Below are 16,349 nucleotides of genomic sequence, written 5' to 3'. Positions count from 1 at the left end.
CTGGTGGGAAGCAGCAGCATAGCATAGGGAGATCAGCTGGGTGCTTTGCGATGACCTAGAGGGGTGGGATAGGGAAGATGGGAGGGAACCTCAAGAGGGAGGGGATATGACGACATGTGTATGCATATGGCTGATTCACTTTGTTGTGCAACAGAAACTAACACAGTATTGTGAAGCAATTATACTCCAATAAAGATCTATTTTAAAAAAATAAATAGAATAAAGAACTAGTGAAAAAAATAATATAAAATTCAGTGTAATTCTCAAATAATATCTAGTGATCCTTGTAATACACTGTGGCACATGTCAATAATATTAATACAGCATTATATCAATAACAGTAACAAATGCTATATCCTTTAGGATTTTATTATGGAAATAGTGAATCTTTTTTCAAGGGCACATTGCCTGAGAAATGTAGTTAATAAAGTTCAGACTCTAGTTTTACCTCATTCAAATAAGAATATTGCCCTGAGAGGTTGAGGGAATTTGACGGCATAGAAATGAAGATGAAGTCAGGTTCATCAAGCCCTGTGCACTTGCTAGAGAAGGACCACATAGATAGCTCTGAGTCCTCCAGCAGCAAAAAAGAAACTCAGTCAGTTCCCCAACTATTTTCGAAATAATTAGGTTCCTTGGGAACACGGTTAATTTTGAACCAAGAGGTTACAGAAATGATTCCTATTTTATGTAAAGGATGATGTGTGATATGCTGCTCTTAAATTATGTATGCAAGCATAATACAAACTGTAATCATTTTAGACCCATGTAGTTGGATGTTACAATGTCTATTTTAACTATTCTTAAATTTCCTTTTGTGTATATACTTTTATTCAGCAAATATTTATTGTGCTCTTACTCTTCTAGGCACTTGAGATACCTCAATGAACAACACAAAGATGACTGCTCTGGTGGAGCTCACATCCAAATGTATCACATACTCGTAAATCAACTATACCTCAATAAAAAATAATTTAATTTATTTATATATATATAAAATTTAATTATATAATAATATTACAATTATTATAATTTAATTATAATAAAATACTTTTAATTTAAAATTTAAAAACAACAAAAATATCACATACTCATTAAATTCTTAATAGTTAGGGCAGATACATAATCAAAGTTTAAGTTAATTTTGATTAAATATTACAGTCATTGGAACTGCATTGTTTGTATAAAATATCATCATAACTTTAAATATTTAATTTTAAATCTTAGACTTTTAAGATCTGAAATAGTATAGTAGAAATAGCTAAACTGCACTAAATATTTACTAATGATATACATCACGATAAATATTTTACATTCATTTTATCATATAAAGTTCAAAACAACTTATCTGAGAGGTACTATTACTAACACCATTATGAAAATGAAGAAATGGACTTGTGCCCTAGGCCACTTAAGACTGAACATAGAGAATCAGCATTTAAGCCTAGGTCTCCCAGCTGTATATTTCAAAGGGATGAAAATCATGCTCAAGGTCATGCAGCAGTTTTATACTAGAAATAGGCCTAATATGATTGTCAAATTATTTATTTTATATTCTCATAGCAATAGAATGGTATCAAGGAAGGTTATGTTATTCCTTCATTATAAAGTAAAAGAAAATAACTTTACATATAGTAGATGAGTACCACAATATATCTTTTCAATATATTCATTCTGGTATAAAAGCTGAGATAAATCTTGCCTATCCACCATGCCTTGCTTGGCTGCCTTGCCTTGACTTGCTTAATTTGACTGTGTATTAAAATTAATTCAATCCTTTTTTCATGGTTAGAATTTGTAAGGCCTCAGAAAGACATCATTTCCCCCTATATAGTTGACTGAAAATAGCATTATTTAAAACTCTTCCTAACTGAAGCTTGCTTTGATTTAGGTTCCTTTTTTTTCTAAAACACAATATAGAAAATGCTTAGAGTTAGATCGTTAATAGCTGTTTGGAGGCTAAAAAGCTTTCATATTTTTATTATTCCTCTCACCTTGGTATACAATGTGGAACCCTTGTTTGTTTTGTGAATAGTCACTGTGAAAATACAAGCTGGTTTCATGGGTCGTGCTAAATAGGGAAGATGATATTTGAGGACCACTAAGTCGGCCAATAACAGTACTAGTTTCTGCAGATCCACTTCTTACTTCCAAATAATCATGTATGGTTTCTGTAGAAAAATTTACAAACTGCAGATGCACACCTAAGGAAGAAAAACAAACATAATGCTACTCTATTTTTTTTTACCAAATTAAATGCACACAAATACACAAACACATGCTCACATTAATGTGCTTACGATACGTTTCCATTTAAGTTGAGAGGCATACTCTCAAGATCTGGGCCATGGGTCTGCTGTCTGCCCAGGGCAATTAGCTGTGCTATAGTTGAAAGTAACAGAATACTGTTCTCAAATGCCCATTATTTGTCACATGGGAAAATCTCATTTTTACTACATTGTCACCATAGCAAAACTAATCAAGAAAGTGGCTTTCTTGCTCTTTAATACCATTTAAAACTGTATCAACCAATTTTTAAAGATGAAAAGCCACTCAATAATTTGTATTTTGTAAAAGGGCAATTTGAAGCCAAAATATGATTGCAAAGTTTTATATATTAACATAATCAGATTTCATGACTGTGTTAGAAATTAGTCATATACAGGGGATAAATTAACTTCTCCAAAATATCATTTTTAAACATGTAATTTTCAGCGTGCTCTTTTAGTATTTTCTCATCAGAAGAAAAAGCCAAATTTTATGTAATATTCCCAATAAAATCTAGGGGTTATTGCTATATGCTATCATATTACAAAATAGTCTTAATATCTTTATAAACATAACTAGAATATGAGATAGTTAAATATCTCTGGGATGGAAAAAAATAAAACCTTTATTGAGGTATGTTTCCTTAATTCAATTAATATTTGATTTTTACTGAATTTGATGTTTTTTTCCCACAACTACCATTCTGCAAATTGTTAGTAATAAAATCTGACATTTGTTTTCTTTTTGCTAGGCACTGTTTTAAGTTTTTATACATGCTAACTTATTTAATGCTTATAGTTACGAGAATGAGGAAACTGAGGCACAGAGAAGCTAAATAATATGCTGTTTACACAACATCCTAAAAGAGGTGAAATTCAAATGCAGACATTCTGGCTCCTGAGCTCTTGCTCTTAATGACTAGTGAGGTTCTCAAGTGAAGTCATATTTTGTTCCTGGAAAAAGAGTTCCATGGAAATTTGCTGTTACATTGAAAAAGAGTTCCATGAACAAATAAATTTGGGAATTACTGAAAATATGCTTTAAAATATTAAACACATTCCTGGACAATCAGACAATCTTCTTAAAACTTTGAATGTACTATCTTAATATGTGAGGCTACAAGAACTGCATATTTTTCTAAAATTTTCCTGAGCCCCTTTTCACAAATTATGTTGTCCATAATTGTTTCACAGGCAAGAGAAAATACTTCTTTAACTGTTGATGTGTATTCAATTTTCTTTTAAACATTTATAAATTATCTATTCAAATACATTAGAAGCAATATTTGATTTAGCCAAAACTCAAAGAAAACAGTGGGATTATTTAAATGTAACCAAATCAGAAATGGTCTCATGTTTTCATTTCTAAAATAGAGAGAGATGCATATTCTTTTTAATTTTTAATAAACTTGGTTTTTAAAATCAATGAAGTATTAGCAAGAGCTAAGTTGAAGGTGATATAATGACACTATTGCAAATACACGTAATAATTTATTTTAAAATAATTCACTTAGCTCCATAAGTGACATGGGATGAGCCCTCTTAAGTGGCTAGTAAAAGACATAAGGATAACCATACTGTTTCAAATCTATTATTCATTTATTCTCTTTCAATCAAAGGGCATAGAATTTGACTACAACTTCAAATTAAGGGTATTCCCATGTTGTAGCCAGAATAATTCTCATTAGAAAGCCCCCCAGCATTCTTCTCTCAGTGGCCTACTGGTCTCCCAAAACCTCAGGCCAGTCATATAGTGTTCAAGTTTGTTGAATTTCTTTAGCTTTCTTATCTGCATTTTTCCACGTGTCAGTCTGTTTACCTAGAATTTCTTTCCTGTTCCTCACAAGCTGACCCTCTTTTATGGGCTTACTCTTACTTATATTTAAAGCCACAGTTCACACATCACTTCCTCTGATAAACCTTTTTTGCATTTCTTGGACTAGGCTGGATGCCTGTGTACAATCCTGTACCCTTTATTATACTTCACTGCAATAACATATTTGACTATTTGTCTCCTCATTGTGACTGTAACTTAACTGGGAAAAGGTACAAAGTCTGTTTTACTACGCATTTTATCCCTAGCACCTAGCACAATACCTGGAGTATAATGTGTACATGCTCAGTACAGAACTGTCAAAACTATGAGTTTCTGTGAATTTATGTAAAACATTTCAACATGAATTTTCATTCTGAGGCTATAGATGCTTTTGGGTAAATGAGGTACCTAAATTTAGTCCTCAATAAGTGAGATAGTACAGACTATCTTAATTGCTCTAAATCCACCAGGTTTGTATTTCAAAGAGTATCTACTCATCTTATTCTTCTGTGATTTAATGAATAAGTCTATCCTCAATCTAACACTTCTATTTATGCATTTACAGACTAATGGGATATAAAAAAGCTGCAAAAGAATACGTTAGTGACACAAGAGGGAAAATAATTTATTAAATGTAATATATATATAATGCAATATATCCAAACACTGGCAATTGTAATATTAGAATTAGAAAGGTATTACATCTACACAGGTATTTAAATCTAACAGTAGAAAAATTGTACTAATACTTTTCAAATGTAAATCTTATTTATTTACAATGGCAACTGGATTCAATAGATTACCAGAAAATAATTTATCTATGTACTGCTTGGTTTCAACAAGTAGAAAAGAGTTACAGAAACAATTATACATGAAAATCATGTTGAACTTAATCATTGCCACACACATCTAACTTAGGCTATATCTGTACATATTGACTGGAAAGTATCATAAACTGTATCTATTTATCATCTATGTATGAAATTTTAAAAAGGCCATATTCTTTCAATTATCCAAGTACTCCAAGTGAAATGTATATAATCCCAAAGTAAACTATAATTTGTGAATATTTCATAAGTTCTTATTAGACTTTGTTATTTCTTCTTAAGGATGCATTAATGATATAAAAATACTCTTTCACGTGTTTTTAATATACATACCAAAACCTATGGGCAGCTTGATTGTCCACGTGCAATCTAAACTGCTGGGGTAGTTTCCAGGAAACCCAGGGCTGAGGATCACACCACTGAAATCTGACATAGAACCACCACACTGCGCTGCAAGAGAATAGAGGTCCCACTTAAGCCAAAGTGCTTTATTGTATTAAAAACAGACTGAAATTATTTCAAGTCTGAATCAAGTGTCTGAGTTAAAACTGGTATAAATTTGAATATTGTCAACTCTCATTCACCATATACTAGTAATCAAATATAATCAATTGACGAGGCATTTTGTAAAATAGCATAAAAGGGTAACATATTTCTTTCCTCAGCAGTAAATACAAGCTAAATCAATTATTGTACAGAAAGGAGTAGCTCATGTGCAGTGAATACAATCAAACAAGGAGCACATATCCTTTTCCATAGCAAGCAGTACATTTCTCATCCTGAAGTACTTCTAGAAATGTTGTGATTCATTCAAAAGCTAATATAATTTATAGTAAAATCAAGCCAGCAACATACTATATTGATGAGGGATTCATTTTCACAATAAATGAATTCATTTTCCTCTTTTTGTGAGGAGGCTGAAAATTTTTAAGAAAAATATTGGTTTCTATCAGTAATATGCAAGGGATTCACAGACCATCAGATATTGTCTCACTTTACCCTAAAATAATCTGGACAAAAAAATAGGGAAGTATAAAACAAGTAAAAAGATGAACCCATGTTTGAGAATTTAGGCATAAATATATGCTTTTTGTAGAATCCGAATTATACTGATTTACAATTGATAAGCTAACCATAAATTATAAGAACAAATAATTACCCAAGTTTTAACTTTTACATGATTAGATAGAACTATTTAACATGTATTAATAGGCCAATTGCATTTTAGAAGCTAATTCTTTCCTCTAAGTATACATTTTTATCATTTTATCATAGAAGTACTAAAATACACATCTCAATTGAGGGTTGAAGAATCAAATTTCATGACTGCATATCAAGTTTGAAAGTTACCCATACACTTACCTACAATTTCATTCATTTATTTATTGTTATGAAGAGCAACAGATAGATAATCAAACTTCAGGTTATATATCATAAAGGCAAATTCAGTAGAACAATTTATCAATGTTCTATGTGATATCAATAGCCAGTTTGAAAGCTATGTTCAACTATGTGAACTGAATAAATTATGTATAAAGCAGATTTTACTAAGGGGATATATATAACCTTGTAGTTAATGTGCACATAAACCTTTCTTTTGAAGTTGTAATCACCATTGAGATCTAAAGGTACACCTTTATATTTTTCCATCCTTCTCAAATCTCAGTTCATCCATCTTTAAACCAGAACAATTTTCAACATATATAAACCACTAATGTTCACCAATTCATTTTCCTAAAATTTGATTGCCCACATATGTTCATTACACAATCTGATAATTAGGGAGTGGTAGAGAAAATATTTTGGCCAATGAAAAGTACTTTTAAGTTTCTGGCAAGAATGCAATTGTAGGTTTGTTTTGCTTTATTCTGAATTTTGAGTGAAAGAACACAAGGGCTCTTTTGCTTTCTTGCCTTCACTATCACAAGTGTTTGAGCTGTTCACTGCCCCTCTAATTCTGCTGTTTTCCATCTCTTTAGAAATGAGCCGAAAATCCTGGCCTCTGCATTGTCCACCTTTCTAGAGTGTAAATCCCAAAATCAGAGAAGAAAGAAGGAAAGAATAAAAAGTAAACAGATAATGAAAGAAAAGAAAAAGAATAACAAACCATAAAGGACAAGAAGAAAAATCCAAAAAGTGCATCTGCCTTCAGCTCCGTACTCATGTCTATTTTCTCAGAGACTCTGCAATTTCATGCACCCCTAGGCCTTGATAGAGAATGCTGTGTTTCACCAGAAGTTTCACAGTAGACTTTTTTGAGGCCCATTATACTGTTTTTCTTAAGGACACAACCATAGCATAGTCCTCCGAGATAAAATCATCTTTGATTCTTCCTTCAGATTTGTCTCTATTATGTAAAAATCTCAAGTGACTTTTCTTTCCTTCTACCAAAATATCTGGCAGACTGTTTATTTTCCAGTTCATGAGACTGTAACCTTGATACCTGATGACTAGAGTTTTAAGACATTCTCTGAATCAGCCTCCTGCCTTCAGTTTCTCCTTATGATATGGCCATGATGTCAATTTAGACACTTTGTCTATCAAATATAGTACAAGTTTACTGTCCAAAATTTATAAAATACCAAAAAAAAAATGAATACAAAAGAAATGAGTGCTCTGGAATTCCACTACCCATAGATAGCCTGTCTACCTTTATATTCTCTTATTTCTCTGCAGAAAAATACATATGCATGTATATGTGTTTATATGCTTACATATATAATGAAAATAGGATCATACTGTGAATCACTTTAAGCCTTGTTATATTTTACTATATATTATAAACTTTGAGTTATTAAATATTCCATTATAATGTTCACTTCCTTTTTCCCCATTATTGGACCCTTAAGTTATTGCATATTTTCACTATAATAACTAATGCTATGAATGCCCTGTGTATTTCAGGTTCAGTGCTAAATACTTTTATGCATTCTCTCATTTAATTCTCACGATGGGCCTAGGAGGTGGACATTACTATCCCATTCAACAGATGAGCAAACAGAATAATACATTTGTCATACACAGCTATTGTACCTTAGCTGAAAATCAAATGAAGATATATTGGACATCAAAATATAAGTATTTAATACAGTTTCATACAAATTTATCCTATATAATGTAAATTTTCCAGTTTAATTTTATTAAAATATCACTTCCATCTAGTACTTCCCTTGTTAACAATATACAATGGAATACAGGCAATCAAAACGTAGTATTTTACCTAAAAACTGAGCAATTTGTTAACAGTAATAATTGGTGCTAGTAATATAGCAAGATGGAAATTGTCATATCATAATTGAGTGGTATTTAAATTGATACAACCTTCTGAAAGCAATTTGGAAATATTAAAGCTTTTAAGTAGTTATATGCAATGACAGGAAAGCACATGAAAAACACTTATAAATAAAGAAATGTGTATAAATGTGTAAATGTGTACCAAATGTGTATAAATGTATGTCAAAAAGACAAAAAACTAAGCTAACAAAAGAGAGTAACTATACAAATTAGACTATGCTATGTGCCATAAAGCCATTTTAAAAATCAAATTTTTAAAAACATGTTATGGCATGGGAAATTCTTCTAAGTGAATGTCAAGAAGGAAAACATTATAAAAAATATACATACTGTAGAATCCCAAAACTTTAATTTGTTCATTAAACAATATTTATTGGATGCCTACTTAAGATAATAATTGTTCTTGGCACTGGGGATACAGTAATGAACAAAAGACCAAAACTCTGCTCTTATATCAGCAGAATATATATAGTAATTATTTTGTCCTTTGTACTCTTTTATATTCTCAATTTTTATACTTAATTGGATATACACACACATACAGACCCCACATACATAACACACACACACACATAAATGGCATTATCTGTATATATAAATGTTTATAATAGGCATTATATGTATACATACAATTTTATAACTGGCATTATACGCATAAATGATAATACCTGAAGAAATATATCATTCAAAAAATGTCATCCAATCTAAAGTCTGAATGCTTTTAATATCTTTTGCCAATTAAACACATCTTTACTCTTAAACATTATTTTCCAGTACTCTCCAACAAAAATTGCACACATGGTACAGAGGCATTATGGACTGAATTGTGTCTCCCCCCTATATTCATATGTTAAAGCCCTAACTCCCAAATGCGACTGTATTTGGAAATGAGACACCTTCTTTAAAGGAGGTAATTAAGGTTAAATGAAGTCATAAGGGTGGAGCTCTAATCTAATGGTATTGGTGTCCTTATAAGAAGAGAAAGAGATAGGAGAGCTCCTTCACAGAGAAAAGACTATGTGAAGATGTAGGGAGAAGATAGTCTTCTACAAGCCAAGGAAAGAAGCTCTCGGAAGAAAACAACGCTGCCAGCTCCTTGATCTTGAACTTCTAGCTTCTAAAGCTGTGACAAAATAAATTCCCGTTGTTGAAGCCATCCAGTCTGTAGTGTTACGGCAGCCCAAGCAAACTAATATAATACAGGTTTGTTCACTGTACATTGGTAGGGTATACAAGTCACACCAATTCTCTTGTTTTTGCCCTTTTTCCTACTCAGAAAGGGTAGTCTTCTTCATTCATTTATCTTAATTACACCTATCATCCAAAACTCTTTGTAAATTTTATGGACTGAATATATTTCCCAATGACTTCAATCAATATCAATCTCATCTTTCTTGAATTCTATCACATAGTCAATGGTATTATTTGACACTAAATTATTATTTCATTTCTTTTATTTCTACAACTCTAAATGGTAAACAAATGTTTTAATTATGGAGACCATACCTCAAACTTTTTTTTTCCTACTCTATAGAGCCCAGTATATTAATGGCTGCATACAGACACCAGAAATGAAAAAGAGAAAAAAAATTAAGGTGGATAGAAATAATTGGAAGCTGCATTAAATTAGGACAAAAATTTGGGCCCATACTTTCAAAGCCCCAAGTGTTCTTTTGATACATCCTATATCTCAATTGCCCGTTACCAATGAAGACATCTCATGGGGTGTCATGCTCCCTTTGGTAGACTCCAGCTTCCTTATCTATTTTGGCTCAATAGTAAGCAATAGTATATTTTCCTGATCTATGAGTACTTCTACTACATCATATTGAGAAAACTCTCTGGGAATCAAAAAACTTAATAACTTTTCTCAATTTGTATTTTTAAGTCATCCATTGATATTAAAGTTTGGGGCAAAAAAAAAAGTAAAAATTTAAAATTAAAAAAGAAAAAAAATGTGAAGCACTTATCTCAAAATATAATTTCCATAAAACCTGACAAAAGGTAAACTATATGTTTGAACAACAACATATATAAGGTGTACCTTTAAAATTTGATACAGCTAATAAATGATTTATAGTTCTTTAACTTACCCAAACAAATTGGGATTGGGTAATTCCATCTTCTCACAGGCCCAGGCATGCATGTAATATGAGAATGACCCTACATAAACAAGACAGTGCAGTTCAGCACACATTTTTAAAAGTGTAAATATAACAATAGGATAGTGAATGATAATTATGAAAACAAACAATAATATATTACATTTTAATATTTTTCAACATTACTGGAAATATTAGTGTGACTTAAAACAAGAAAGGTAATTATATACACTTGTGATAAAATGTAAAAAATAACAAGCTTTTGGTAGAAAAATTAAGACTCTATATCACATTAAAACTGTGGTTTTAACATTGTTCTACCAAAACATTTTCTACTAAGCTACTGCAATAATTATACGAAGGAAATGGCCATATACATAGTGATTTATAATAAATTGCAATAATATTCAAGGTGAGATAGATTAAAAATGATTATAAAATTCTTTCATAAAAAATTGAAAAGTCAACTGAGGTATATTAAATTTTAAAGTCCAGAAAAACTTGATTTCACTTCTGAGACTAATAATTTGGGTTACAAGTTTAAAGACTATAAGTTATTAATTTTTACTTTTCTTTCCTCTAAGGAATTTATTTACTTAACACGTGAAACTCTGTCTCAATTTTTTTTTTAATTTCTTAATAGGTCTATGCTTTAGGGAGATTTTTATGAGGTCATAAATTGAGACCTTCTAAAACACCTACAAAAGAGTATTAATATAAATACGTAAAGTCAGAATATACATTGCAAATCCACAGTTTTAGCAAAACTTATTTGTAGTTGATTTTTACTGATTCGGGGAATTTATTATCATGGAAGTTTCATTTAATGCTTTAAGTATCACTTTCATTTTTATTTCAAATTCTGAAAATCCAGGAGTTCAGTGGTCACATCCAATGTGAACAGAGAGAAAAGTGAACATTTATTTTGATTCAAAAATCATTTTTGGTTATTTGCAAACACAACAAATTTATTCATTCCAGCAATTTCTCTCATGAATATCTCACTGACAAATTGAATAACTTTTGATTTAATGTTAAATTATGCAGCCTGAGATCAATATTGTTTTATAACCTGTGTATTATCAATGATTAGTCTGTTAAAATATTCTGAAAGGGTAATGGAAGTCAAAGCTAAAAGTTTAAAATAGACTTACCTGAAGAGAATAGCCTTGATCACACTGAAAGGATACTACATCACCAACCATGTATCTGTCTCCAATTTTATTCCCACTGCTAGGAGTTTGTGGTTCAGGACAGGAATCCAAACCAATAGCTAAGAATATTTAGTGATAATAATATAAGTAACTTTCAAATGATGAATGCTTAAATCATGCATATTAAATTACCAAAACTGAATATTGGTGTCATTAAAACTAGATTTTACATTGAGACATTAAGAATGTTCTGTGAACAAGATTTAATGGTATATGGTTAGAGCAATGTGCTTTGGAACTCCACCACAGAACTATTTCAATTTTCATGGCACCAATCATTAATTAGCTGTGTGATAATACGTGAATTCTTCTTTAACTCACAGCTTAAATGTCTTCTGTGAAACAAAACTAAAAATTCCTAAAAAGAAAATCCCTAAATAAAAATAAGAATAATAATTTATTGTGATAATAAAGTGAAATTATATCTGTAAAACATTCTTAGTAAAATGGCTACAAAAATTATTTGCTATTTTGTCCATATCACCTGGTACTTTCTTCTGAGAGGGAGATTATGATATAATTCAAAATACTTCCATTATTTTTACATCAACAACTTATTTTTCAACATAAAAGAATAAAAGCATACAAAAGTAAAAGGTTTTTCTGAAATGATTCATTTAGTTTAGCATTTTTAATTGAAATATAGTTGATTTACAATGTTGTGTTAATTTTTGCTGTACAGAAAAGTGATTCAGTTATATATATATACTTTTTTATATCCTTTTCCAGTATGGTTTATCACAGGATACTGAATATAGTTCTCTGTGCTACAGAGTGGGACCTTGTTGTTTATCCATTCTATATATAATAATTTGGATCTGCAAACCTCAAACTGCCACTCTGTCCCTCTTCCACCCTCCCTCCCCCTTGGTAACCACAAGTCTGTTCTCTATGTCTGTGAGTTTGTTTCTGTTTCATAGATAAGTTCATTTGTGTCCTATTTTAGATTCCACATTTAAGTGGTATCATATGGTATTTGTCTTTCTCTTTCTGACTTACTTCACTTAGTATGATCATCTCTAAGTCCATCTACATTCCTGCAAATGGCATTATTTCTAAAATGATTCATTTAAAGGAATAAAAATTGTTTGATGTTTTTGCCAAAACATTTTTTCAAACATGTGAATGTATTATTTTTTAAAACTTTTTATCTTCAATAAGAGCCAATGTTTATTATCTATTTCTTTGTAGTTCACATTTTGAACTAATCTAATACATATTTGAATGGAGGGAGGAAGCAGTCACCACTCCAAAATCATTATATATATGTGTGAATATATATATTCATTATAAATATTCACACTATATATTTATTAAAAAACATTAAAAACTAAATTCTAAAGTATGACTATATCGTATATATTCCTTCTTTCTTTGACCATGTTATTTCCCTGATAGATGTTATCATACATAACACCACCCTCTCCATCACCTTTGTTGTATTTGACATAAACTAATAATGAATAATTATGTAAGTAGTTGTTCAATGTTTATCCCCCTCTGAGAATATAAGTTCCAGAAGGGCAGCTTGAAGCACAGTCTTAAGCAAGCACTCAATAAACATTCGTTGTATAGAGGAATGAATAGTATATAAAAGAAAGTGCATCCCTATTTTATTTCTTAATAAATACAAACGTCTATCTCTGCAAATGGAAGATAGTTTATCTAATAACATAATGGTCAGAGTAGCTAAAAATGATGTCACATTAAAGGATAGAAAATTAAATAAAAGCAGTGACATGATGGAGTTATGGTTAGATCAGAAAGTAAGGCAGTAAAGAGGAGGAGTAAATTGGCCATTTGGGAATGCATTTGAGGCAGTCCTAAAGGAGACAGGGTCATGTGGACTGCAATTCCAATGCCTGGTGCGGCAATTAGCTAGGTCTCTAAACATATGTCAAATTCCATATTTCTTGATTTTTTGTAATCTTGAATTTATAGAACTAGGAAAGATAAGTTACCATTAAGTTGTGACCTACTGTTAAAATTTTAAGGGTTAAATGTCTCACTTCCCCTACTAGATTTTGAGATCCAAGAAAGAAACTGTCTTATATTTACTTTCATCTCATTCAGCACCCACTAATGGGTCTTACACATTAAATTTATCTGATTTAATAGAGTCCTTTTTAAGAATTACTAATCAAAAAAAAGTTATGATGTACGCATATATGTCTTGTCAGTATGATTTCACTTTCCTTCGGTAAGGACTCCTTAGTTTCTTGGGAGTCCTGAACAGTACATTTATTACCCTTCACCATTAAGGCCATTTATGTGGTCATTCTTGCTGAGAAGGCCAAATTTAGTACACATTCATTTCTCTTTTCTTTCTTTCTATCAAGTACTCCATTCAGGGTCATACACACAGAAAACTATTAATATCCATAAGTGGTGATTTCCTCCTCTGGGAGGATAAATAAAACTACGGCACAGGGCTTCCCCGGTGGTGCAGTGGTTGAGAGTCCGCCTGCCAACGCAGGGGGCAGGAGTTCGTTCCCCAGTTCAGGAAGATCCCACATGCCGCGGAGCGGCTAGGCCCGTGAGCCAAGGTCGCTGAGCCTGCGCGTCTGGAGCCTGTGCTCCGCAACGGGAGAGGCCACAACAGTGAGAGGCCCGTGTACCACGTACCGCAAAAAACAAAAACAAAACAAAACAAAAAAACTACGGCACAGTGATGCCATACAATATTGAGATATTTTTAAGTGAGATTTTTCCATATTATATACAGACACAGCAAAATATTTATGAAAGAGTTTTGACTTTAAAATGTGATATAAAACTCTATAAACTATGCAATAACAATTTCGTAGGTTAAAAATTCTTATATGCAAATAATCACAGGGAAAAATAACCAAAAGGAAATATGTGAAATATTAGCAGTGGTTATGATTCTTGATATGAGATTATTGGTGATTTTTATGTGTTTTCTTGTATATTCCTACATTTCTGAAATTTTTATAATGGAATGTAAATAATAAAATCACTTATCTATTAGATGAATTAGTATTAGCAGAGAACTTGGGGGTACAAGAATATACTGCTTTCTATTTTTCTAGAAGAGATTGAGTTGGACCTGCTAAGCTGTTTAATATGATTGTCTCAGGGAAGAAACCAAGGTAATGAAGTAATAGATAAGAAAGAGAAGTCATGTTGATGACCTCTCTCATTTTTTTGCATTTAATTATTTTACATGCACTGAAGAAAATAAAGCAGAGATATCTGAAAATGCTACCGTTCCTATTTTAAAGTCATTTGTTAATTTACAAAACAGTGATTAAATAGTTTAAAAAATGTCCTCTTTAATAATTATTTTTCATTTCTTTATAAGTAACAATAGCAATAACTTATTCATAGGAATCAACAAAGAAAAGGTATTTGTAAAAGTGCTGCAAAGGATTCTCTCCTACTTAACCAAGCCAATCAGCATATTGAGTCATTTTCATCCTTATGAGTGTAAATTTTGTAAAATTATGTCCTTGGCAATCAAAGATGCTCTCTGAGTGAATTTTTTTAATGGGAATTGGATCAATTAACTAGGTGTTGTAGCCAAAAACAAACAGAAATGAATACAGGGACAAATCTATAAAATTTGCACAGAGTTAATTACACCTGCTGTCAAATTACTGTGGTTAGTTACCCTGGCTGAAAACATTAAAACCTCAGTTCTTTAATTTCCAACATTTATTTATAAACAAAAATTATTCTTTCCAATTCTGACCACAAGGCAACCTGGAGGAGAAAATGGTGTTAATCATATCATTTATATCTGATCATTCTGCATATATATATATAGTATTCCATAATGATTTTAATGAGTCTTTAATGCAATGAGAGAGGGAGACAGGGAGGATAAGAAAGCTAAATTATTGCTAAGACTCCCAGCAACATTGTTTTGTAAAAAGAAAAACCCCTTCATGAATTTGACATGACAACCCATGTATAAATTTATTGAAAATGAAGACCAAAAATACTGGATTTGCATTCACGTGAGAAAAGAACAGGAACTGAACCACGTCTTTGAACAAGAGGTTGTATTCAGTAATAGTGAAGATCTTGTTATTTTAAACATATCACATGTCTTCAATTTAAATTTTTTTCTCTAAATAATGAATACAAACAACCATTATTTATATGTTTGCACCATATTTAAGTGTTTTTTAATATGCTAGAATTATCATTTGGCATTCCATATTTATCATTATAACAGTTTGAGAATAATGTAGAAGTTGGTGATAATCAAAGGGTGAATTCAATATGAGCTGGGCTACTAGTTTCTGGGCTTGTAGAAATCAGCAATGGTAAGCATGCAGACTTTTTTCACCATAATGTACCTTGGATTAATTAATTAATCTACTAAAGAAAATTTGTCAAATACTATTGTTACATGTAATTGAATGTTGATTAAATTCTTTTAGAAGGAACAATTCTGACTTCAGAATTGTTCCTTCAGAACATCAATAGTCACTGATGAGCGGCGGTGTTAAGTTCAGGAACATGTGGTACAGGTTTCTCTCACGTTTACCTTGATCCTTTTATTTACTTACTTTACTTTCGTTTACCTTACTTAACATTTAACTCAGCATTACTCTGAGAAACTAATTGAGTATTCAGTAATAGATACTACTTACCAAATTTTAGCCTACAGAATAAGGATAAGTGAAATGATAAAATAAATAGAATCTGGCACGTAGGTACCATTCATTCATTACATAAGTAATTATTGAGTACCTATTGTGTACTCTTATTGTGTTACATACATGCTGGAAATGCAAAGATCAATTAGCAACATAAGCAGTCACGCTCTGAAGAAACTCTTGGTGGAGCAAGAGAGG

The 16,349-nt window shown here is 31.3% G+C and overlaps 1 protein-coding gene across 2 annotated transcripts in view; it reads right to left on the bottom strand.

Annotated features, from left to right (window-relative positions):
• CSMD3 (CUB and Sushi multiple domains 3) overlaps positions 1-16,349 on the bottom strand; it is a 1,062,125-nt gene that overhangs the window by 115,994 nt on the left and 929,782 nt on the right. For both annotated transcript variants that reach the window (XM_024739588.1, XM_024739590.1), the window contains 4 exons: positions 11,461-11,579; positions 10,298-10,367; positions 5,244-5,360; positions 1,995-2,204 (listed from right to left, as the gene is read on the bottom strand). In XM_024739588.1, coding sequence (XP_024595356.1) covers positions 1,995-2,204; positions 5,244-5,360; positions 10,298-10,367; positions 11,461-11,579 — 516 coding nt within the window. The remainder of the gene's footprint in view (positions 1-1,994; positions 2,205-5,243; positions 5,361-10,297; positions 10,368-11,460; positions 11,580-16,349) is intronic.

This window comes from Neophocaena asiaeorientalis, unplaced genomic scaffold (genome assembly GCF_003031525.2).
Source record: "Neophocaena asiaeorientalis asiaeorientalis breed wild unplaced genomic scaffold, Neophocaena_asiaeorientalis_V1.1 scaffold533, whole genome shotgun sequence".
Taxonomy (NCBI): Eukaryota; Metazoa; Chordata; class Mammalia; order Artiodactyla; family Phocoenidae; genus Neophocaena; species Neophocaena asiaeorientalis.
Note: the sequence above shows the minus strand (reverse complement) of the source record. Positions and strands in the feature narration are given on the sequence as shown.